Below are 9,738 nucleotides of genomic sequence, written 5' to 3'. Positions count from 1 at the left end.
TGCTAAATTTCTAAAATGGACTGGTCCATCATTCAGTTTGGGCAATACCATTTATTATTTGAAGGGGTGTTCACTGAAAATTTACTGACTGAATAGCGAACAGTGCAGACCATGATCAGCCTGCACGGATGTGCAGGCTGATCTTGGTCTGCACTGGTCGCAAAGACAAAACCAATTGCCGCCAGCAGGCTAAGGGTTAATGAAAAACTGCATTGTCCTTACCTCATAGTTCTTAAGAAACCATATTAGTGGCAGATGCAATGGTCTTTTGATTATAGTGTTGGCAGCTCATCTGGAGGTCATATGTTCAGGCATTTCTGGGGTCATTGCAGCACTTTCTCATGACACCTTTATTAGTTATATCCCTATGAAAAACATTTGAGATGGAGGGCTGTCATTAGTAACTGGTTTGTTAGTGACACTCTGTAGAAATATCTATGGTCATTCTGATAAATTTGAGGCAAGGCGTTATTCAGATTCCGATATTTATAATTCTGACCCCACATTTTTAGCTCGACTTTTCATAGAAAAAGTAGAGCTATTGCACTCGCCCCAGCATTGGTGTCGTCGTTGGTTAAAGTTTTTGATAAAGTCAAATATCTCTGTTTCTTTCAAAGCTATTGACTTGAAACTTAAAGTAGTTATTTGCTATCAAAGTCTACACCAGGAGAAACAATCCCCATAACTCTGATTCAAATTTTGACTCAGTTATGCCCCTTTTTTAAATTAGATTTTTTTTGGTTAAAGACTAAAGTTTTTGATAAAGTCAAATATCTCTGTTACTATCAAAGCTTTTGACTTGAAACTTAAAATAGTTATTCAAAGTCTACACCAGGAGAAACAATCCACATAACTCTGATTGAATTTTGACAGAGTTATGCCCCTTTTAAACTTAGATTCTTTAGCTCACCTGAGCCAAAGGCTTAGGGTGAGCTATTGTGATCACTCACCGTCCGTCGGGCATCCTTCCATACTTCCCTTTAAACAACATTTCCTCTTAAACCACAAGGCCAATTTTGATGAAACTTCACAGGGATGTTCCTTGGATGGTCTTCTTTAAAAATTGTTCAAAGAATTGAATTCCATACAGAACTCTGGTTGCCATGGCAACCAAAAGTAAAAACTTAAAAAATCTTCTTGTCTAAAACCACAGGGCCTAGGGCTTTGATATGGTGTGTAGCATCATATAGTGGTCTTCTACCAATAATGTTCAAATTATCCCCCTAGGGTCAAATATGAGTTTATATAGACTTATATAGGGAAAAACTTTGAAATCTTCTTGTCCAAAACCACAGGGCCTAGGGCTTTGATATTTGGTGTGTAGCATCATATAGTGGTCTTCTACCAATAGTGTTCAAATTATCCCCCTAGGGTCAAATATGAGTTTATATAGACTTATATAGGGAAAAACTTTGAAATCTTCTTGTCCAAAACCACAGGGCCTAGGGCTTTGATATTTGGTAAGTAGCATCATCTAATGGTCCTCTACTAAGAATGGGCACTGCCCCAGGGGTCACATGGTTTATATAGACTTACATAGGAAAAAACCTGAAAATCTTCTTGTCCAAAACCACAGTGCCTAAGGGTTTTGATATTTTGCATGTAGCATCATCTAATGGTCCTCTACCAAGGTTGTTCAAATTATCTCCCTAGGGTCAAAAATGGCCCCACCCTTGGGGTCACACTTTGAAAATCTTCATGCACAAAAACACATAGCCTAGGGCTTTAATATTTGGTATGTTGCATTGTATAGTAGTCCTTCACCAAGATTGTTCAAATTATTCCCCTGGCCCCACCCAGGAGTGTGTGTGTGTGTGTGTGGGGGGGGGTCATGGTTTAAATAAACTTGTACAGGGAAAAACCTTTTAAAAAAATTCTTGTCTTAAACCATAAGGTCCAGAGCTTAGATATTTAGTATGTGGCATGCTGTAGTGGTTCTCTTACAAGATTGTTCAAATCATGACCCTGGGGTTAATATAAGCCACGCCCGGGTGGTCCCTTGTTTTACATAGACTTATTTGTTGTTTTGAAGCAGTGGCAAAGAAAGTTGCACCACAAGTATGATGTTTGATACAGATTTCAATATTCATTTTGAATTGTCTTAATCAAGACCTACTGACCTACTTTCTTGTTTTTGAAGCTACAGCAAAGAAATTTGAACCAACTGTAATTTTTCATATAGATTTCAGTAGTTTATATCATTATCTTTACTGTGACCTACTCGCCTACTTTTTTGTTTTTGAAGCTTTAGCAAAGAAATTTGTTCAAGCAAGCAACTAAACTCGGGTGAGCCATATAGGGCTGTCATGGCCCTCTTGTTTGGTTAAAGTTTTTGGTAAAGTCAAATATCTCTATTACTATCAAAGCTTTTGACTTTAAAATTAAAATATTTACTTTCAAAGTCTTCACCAGGAGAAAAAAATCCACATAACTCTGATTGAATTTTGACAGAGTTATGCCCTTTTTAACTTAGAATGTTTTGGTTAAAGTTTTTGATAAAGTCAAATATCTCTGTTACAATCAAAACTTTTTTGACAGAGTTATGACCCTTTTTAACTTAGAGTTTTTGATAAACTTAAAAGTTAAATATCTCTGTTACTATCAAAGCTTTTGACCTAAAACTTAAAGTAGTTATTTACTATCAAAGTCTTCACCAGGAGAAACAATCCCCATAACTCAGATTGAATTTTGACAGAGTTATGCCCCTTTTTAACTTAGGATTTTTTGGTTCAAGTTTTATAAAGTTTTTACTGGCAAAGCTCTAATTCAGAAAAAAAAATCAGACAGCTCTTGTTCTGTGGCAGATCACTAACAAACCCAATAACTGATTCATTCTAACAACCACTTTTTTCAGTCACCATGTTTAAACCAATAAAATTCTAGAATATTGTTGGAGGTAAAACAAATTTGAACCATTGTCCCATCCATCCGTTCCCATCCATCCATCCAGAAACATTAAGGACAATAATTTTGACACCACTGAAGAGAATTTAACAATTGTATAATGATAGATAACTGTGAGAGATGAACTGTCATGATACACGTCGTCTATTTTTAACATTTTGTACAGTTAGCACTCCAGAGATCATAGTTAATGAAACTTGGCCAGAATGTTTACCCCAATAAAATACTGAATGACTTTGAAAGTAAGCCGTCTGCGGTCAAAAGCAAGGTCACTATAGGTTAAATTATAGAAATACCATGTTAAATCTCCAGAGGTCACATTTTCTTCTAGATCTATATGAAGCCTGGTCAGATCGTTTTGCTTTTTAAATCCAGTCAGATTGTTTACCATTTTAAAATACAGGGCAAGTTTGAAACTAGGTTGTCTGGGATCAAGAACTAGGTCATTAGGTCTAGTCATAGAAAAGCATTGTTAATACTCTAGAGGCCATATTTTCTGTCTTGTTGATGAAACCTAGTCAGAATATTTGCGTTTATGAAGTCTATGTCATATTCAAAACTGGGTCATTAAGATAAAAAGCTAGGTTATAAGGTCAAGTCATAAAATGTATTGTTGGTATTTATTGAGGTTGTACTCTCTACCCAGGTCATATTTTTGCTCCAATCGTGATGAAACTTGGTCAGAATGTTTATCTCCTTGAAAACTCAGATGAGTTTGAAACTGGGTCATGTGGTTCCAAAAACTGGGTCACTAGGTCAAACATGTTTATGTTGTGTTACTCTGGTGAGCGACCTAGGGCCATCATGGCCCTCTTGTTATAATTTCAAGTCGGACAAAAAAAAACTTTCTGATCATGTACACTTAATAAAAGAGGTTGAAATTAGAACAGAAAGTAAGTTTGAGAAGTAAGCTGACTGGATGTTTAAGGCAAGTGTCTGCTTGATAGAGGTGACCGCTCAGGCAGGTAAAACTGTACATCTAGTTTTCAATGTCAAACCTTCCTTTAGTGATGTATACTTGGTTACAGTTATTATCTGAATATCAGAAAATATCTTAATTACGCGGTTATCATTAAAGTTAATCTTTATGTCACTTGAAACTTAGTCTGTTGATAACCTATGAACTGCGGGGACATCACTGAAGTTTTTTTTGTTTTGTTTTTTAATTTCGAAGTGAAGATATTCATGCAACATACGGCACCTCTCTCGGAATGCTCAGATGTCTACCATCTGATAATCGATATATTCGTCTGTCTTTACTTTCTTTTTGTCACGGCTAAAAGTACATACGATAAATTGTCCAGACCCAGAAGTCTAGATTCAGTTAGGCCAGAAACATAAATTCAATTTGTAACAATCCTCAAAACACTTCCGTCTAAATCCTTACCGCCCCATCCTAACCAGGGCACACGTGTATTGCTTACTTATTGTTTATTAGGCACGAGAAAAACTAAGGACAGCTCTCCTGTTATTTGAACACGCTACTTTAGACTCCATGCACAAGAATATATCCTGGTTCAGTATCTTTTTCAGGTTTAGCTGTATGTGCAAAACTTGAGCTTGAGTTTTTTTTTCTTTTCTTTTTTGTTTGTTTGTTTGTTTAATTGACTGTTTGGTTCATTCGTGTAAGAGTATTCTAATAACAACAACAGCAATAACATCGTCTTAGCACTTCTCTTTGCTTAATTAACAGAGAAAAACAACATAAATTTAACTTGGCCTTTTTGGCAAGACATGCTATTTTATCAGTTTTGGAAAACCAATGTTTGCATATCATACACGGTCTAAAATGTTTTAACGACGAATCCAAGCAAACATGTCGGTAAGTTCAACTTTTTTTACAAGAGTACGTGAATTTCGTCACGTGTTTTATTCATTCTGACCAGTAACATACATGCTTAAATGAAAAGTTTTATGTTCTTGACTGTTCACGTTTTTGTCAGATTTTTACTGTCTGTATACGAACCCACCAACCGTGCAAAACCAGTATTAAGCTATTTCATCCGAAGTGTAAACATATTACAATGTAGTTACTCACATCACGAATTTATTTTAACATATTTTTGTGCATATAGGTTGTTGTTTGTTCTTTTCATTTTCATTTTCGTTTTTATTGCTTTAGCAGTTTGATCCGCATTTTCCGCAACAAGTTCACTTTGAATGTTATAGCAGTTTGATCCGCATTTTCCGCAACAAGTGTTTTCCCCCTTGATTTCACTTTGAATGTTATATATCAAATGTCATTCTAAAGAATTCCGAAGGCGGTAATAGAAACTTTTTTAAATTTTGAAAATACCTGATAAGTTCTGAAACAAAAAATATCTTAGCATACAGGTACCGTTTCCATGTAAAATTTCTAAAATTTGAACTTAGATTTGGTTCGATTTTTTACACAGGGGAAATACAGTTTTGACTATAAAATTGACATTATTTAAGATATCTTAAAAATGAAAAAAAAACCCAAACTTTTCGAAATTGTTAGTGTTGGCAAAAAAACCAACAAAAAAAAACCGACGTCGAAAGCTGAAAAAATATACTAGAACAGTTCTGTTTTCGATTTATTAAATTGCTTGTGTTTTCTGGTGTAAGACATTAAATAATTACTCATCGCCGACAAAAAGGGAATTAGTACATCAATAAGCATCTGGCAGCCGTGTATGGAAAATAAACGGTTGTCACATGACGTTGATTGACAAACTTAGTAGATAAGATAAATAATGATATGCTTAATGAATTTACACAGAATGCATTTTTATATTTAGGACAAGTCTGAAAACCGGGAAGAGGTAAATTTAGAAGATCGAAGTGAAGATGCCAAAACAGAGGTCAGTGTAGCACGCGAAAAGAGAAGCTTTCGAGCAATTTCTGTGAAATTTTCACAAGGGATGTAGACACAACTTTGTAAAAGGAGATGCGATATTCAGTTTCGACAAGACGTGGGGGTAGCTTTGTCAGCGATATACCGTATATTTTCGCTTATAAGAAGCACTCGCTTATAAGACGCACCCAGCAATCTGGGGTTTCTTTTTTTTTAATTCTCTTGTAGTACATGCTTATAAGATGCTCCCACTCTTTGAACTGGAAATATAACTCCTTATAGTGCGTCTTATAAGCTAATATATACGTACTTCTCCTGTAGGGGAGGGGCGAAGATGTTTGAGGAAATGTTGAAAAAATTTCCCTGATAAAGCCGTATAAAAATTGTTATATATATCAACAATTTGGACTACGGAAGACCATTTTAGATTGTTTTCGTATCTAGCTGATGAACACGATCCAAAAGCCAGAAAAATGTCAATTGCCTGGAAACAGTCATTTGTCTCGGTCAAGTGTAAAAACTATTAAAAGTTCAATATACACGATTCAATTTTAAGTGTATTTTAGTCGAGTCCGAGAGTATGAAATATTGCCATTTTTTCCCTGAAAAGGGGTACTGTGACACTCCGCATTCCAACTCCGCCCACATTGATTTTGCAGTATACGTTGAAGTACCATCTTTTGTCTTTCAAAACGAGTTCTGATTTGCTGGGGGTTAATAAATAATATCAAATTAAACAGTCATACTAATTGTATGTTGAAAATTGCACAAACACGCATGTCATCTTTAACATTTCACATTATCTCTAATTTTTTCGTTCATGGATTAGAAAATTCTGCAGCAAGCTGGGATGTCATGGGGGACACAATAGATACCATAGATTTATTTCTGTTTACAGGGAAATATTATAATTACAACACATAAACCCCAGGTTCTATTTCAAAGGGATAATGAACCATGGCAACTACAAAATATACAAAGGTTAACAAAAAACAGTGATACGATTGTGGTTCGTGAAGCAATTATAAATTGCACGTAAAAGTATTTATATTGTGTCTCTCTTTTTCCCAGCCCAGCGATTATCACCAGCTCAAAGGCATTGCTACCGTTGGTCTCAATGTTGCTCTCTTTGGCAATACTGTTGCAGACATGAAGAACATTTACGATACAAAAGACACAAATGGTTCCACAGATGTTTATGTTGTTCTCTGGTTGCTGAGGTTGTCTTTTTGTTTCCAAGTTTTTGTGGCATTGATCGCAATTCTTATGTATGTGATGGGTAGGAAGGACGACAAATGCCAACAGAAATCGGACAAGTACAAACGTCTGTCAATTTATAACTGCGACGAAGACGAACCAGGTTAGTAACTTTTTACCATTTTGTGGATCAAATTCAACACAGATTAGTTATTGTTAAGTATTCGCCCGAACGCCAATTAAACTCACTCGTGAATTAATGTCATACTGAATGGCGATAGTCCGCCGCCATTTCGCAAACCTGCTACCTTAGAGATAGAGACTGATACTTATGTTTTGGCTCCTATTACCGTCTCTTAAAACAAGAACATCTGTTTGTCATGATTCAAAACAAAACCTAAATATAACTGCATAGAGTTTATTATTGAAAATGTTCTTTTTTTTTCAAGAACAAAATCACCGCTTTCACAGACCAGTGTGTTGTGGATTGTCTCTGTACAAGATGTTGTATTTGACGAGCTTAATTTGCATACTGATCATCACATTCCTCCAAATCATCGCTAGTATCTGGAGTGCAGGTTTAGGAATCGAACTTAAGTCGGCAAATGAAGAGGTTGATCAGTATACTAGTGATTCTCACACGACAATGAACCCAAACTTCACAACCACAATGGAAACCACAACACCAGCTTATCATTCTACAACTGTTTTGACAAGTAAAGGAACCACGACATCTTCGTATCATTACCAGCGATCTTGTGGCCCAAATAGAGCATGTGAATTCCGGCGGTTGTGTGGCACAAACGAAAGGGTGTACGTTTATCATTACACAAATTAAAAGAAAATTAGACAGTCGACTTCAAAGATATCCAATGGTCATCTTTTATATTTGATATTTACTTCCGATGTATAAAATCCTCATCAAATGTATTTAACTTTACTAAATATATGAATTAAGTTTGCATATAGAACTACATTCATAATCAAATGTCATGCAAGTAATAACAGCCAGTTTTTTTTTATTTCTATGCATGTAAACAAATATAATGCATAGTACTGTTAATACATAAAAGCTTGTTAATTTATGTTTACATAAACGTTCAAGATCTGGATCTAATATACCTAAAAATATGATTTGTATTCATGTTAACAATCAACTACAGTTACAAATACTTCAAAATAAAAAAGTACTTATAACTTTAACATACTATTTTTATATAAACTGCTATGAACTTTTTCTATATGCATTGTGGCAATAAACTTTTGAAATGAATTGAATATCTAATTCCACTTAGTTGCTCCGGATATTTGCATACAAAGTGGAAGTTTTATACTGCTTGTCAAGTATACACTTCCAAAAACTAAGACCTGCATACCTGTTCATGTACATGGGCATACTTTTTCATTGCATTATTGCGTTGAATCAGTGTGACATTTATGTACAGGATCAGATGTTGGATTAGAGCCAGAATATATTTTGATCTCCAGTTCTATGCCCCAGGTTTGGTAAATTATCCATCAAGCAGCAAAAGAAAAGTTGTATTAAGTTTTTATTTAAACTGTCTTAAGGTTTGGTGGCTGTATGTGCCTTTGACTCATGTGTGAGCTATTAAGACATCTACTAAGGCACATTAATCTGTAAGAAGTCTTTGCGTTTGCTTTACATTATGTAACTAACATTAATTGTTTCAACTGAGAACCAAAACAAAAACAATTTGTCTTCAAAAATATCATTCATGATATTGAAGCAGTACCCCTGTGCAGTTCAAAATAAGCCCGAAAGAATGGGCTTATTAGGTTTGAGCGTCAAAGGTCAAGAATCCAGAAGGTATTGAGCGGAAATTAAATTGCTAACAGACGGACTAATACCGGCACCATTACATACGTCCATCGAATCAATTAGCATGGCAGTAGCAATGACTTTTTTTTTCTTCAAAAAATGCGTTGCACTAACGAACACTGTTCCCTTGACCTTTAACTCTCTGACCTCAAATCAATAGGGACCATCCGCTGCTCATGGCAACGTACCTGCTATGTTTGAGTTAAATGCATTCTTAATATACTGAGCAAAAAGATTTTGTGCTGTACCACTAAGTACTGTGACTTTGACAATTGACCTGAAAATCATTTGGAGTCATTCAGTGCTCAGGCAATATGCCAGCAAAATTTGAGGATCCTATGTCAAGACATCGGAAACAGTCACTATGACCTTGAACCTCAAAATCGAAAGGATCCATTAACTGCGCATGGGCAGTACGCCTGTTTAAGTCATGATAATTTCTTAAGCGGAATCTTTGTTGGAAATTGAAGTACTATCATCTTTTAATACAATGATTCATTAACATAAGAAATATCCAGGAATGTCTTTGAAACGTGTAGGCTATCGATTTGTTCTCCGTCCACCAGTCAGTCCGTCTGATGTCTTTCCGCAAAATATGCTTTCTGCAGGTATTTTAATACAACTAGGTACTGTAATACATTTGTAAATGACTATAAGTGTTTAAGAAAGACTCCGTAGACTGTATGTTCATCAGGCAGTCACAAAAAGGCGGATTCTGTCGTATCTTTGAAAGTATAATAAGATACTTTTCCATGAAATCTTGTTCATAGATAGAAGGAAATATGTACCTTTACAGATACATCTTTTCATTTCGTACATTTGTCTTTTCCTATGCTTGTTGCCAGTCTTTCGGCCAAACACAGAAGATGAATCCAAAATTAACTTTCAAAGGACAATTGATTTTATCACAAACCTGGTACATACATAAATTACTTTACAGAGAATAATTCTGTATATTATTTAATTTTGTTCATTGATA

At 35.3% G+C, this 9,738-nt stretch overlaps 1 protein-coding gene across 1 annotated transcript; it reads left to right on the top strand.

Moving 5' to 3' along the window:
• The first annotated feature begins 126 nt into the window (after positions 1-126).
• LOC123550155 (uncharacterized) lies at positions 127-8,332 on the top strand. The gene is made up of 4 exons (XM_045338592.2): positions 127-4,726; positions 5,667-5,729; positions 6,794-7,082; positions 7,369-8,332. Exons 1-4 carry the CDS (start codon positions 4,721-4,723, stop codon positions 7,755-7,757), a joined length of 747 nt encoding a protein of 248 aa, XP_045194527.2. The 5' UTR covers positions 127-4,720; the 3' UTR covers positions 7,758-8,332.
• Positions 8,333-9,738: the final 1,406 nt, after the last annotated feature.

Source organism: Mercenaria mercenaria, chromosome 6 (assembly GCF_021730395.1).
Source record: "Mercenaria mercenaria strain notata chromosome 6, MADL_Memer_1, whole genome shotgun sequence".
Taxonomy (NCBI): domain Eukaryota; kingdom Metazoa; phylum Mollusca; class Bivalvia; order Venerida; family Veneridae; genus Mercenaria; species Mercenaria mercenaria.
Note: the sequence above shows the minus strand (reverse complement) of the source record. Positions and strands in the feature narration are given on the sequence as shown.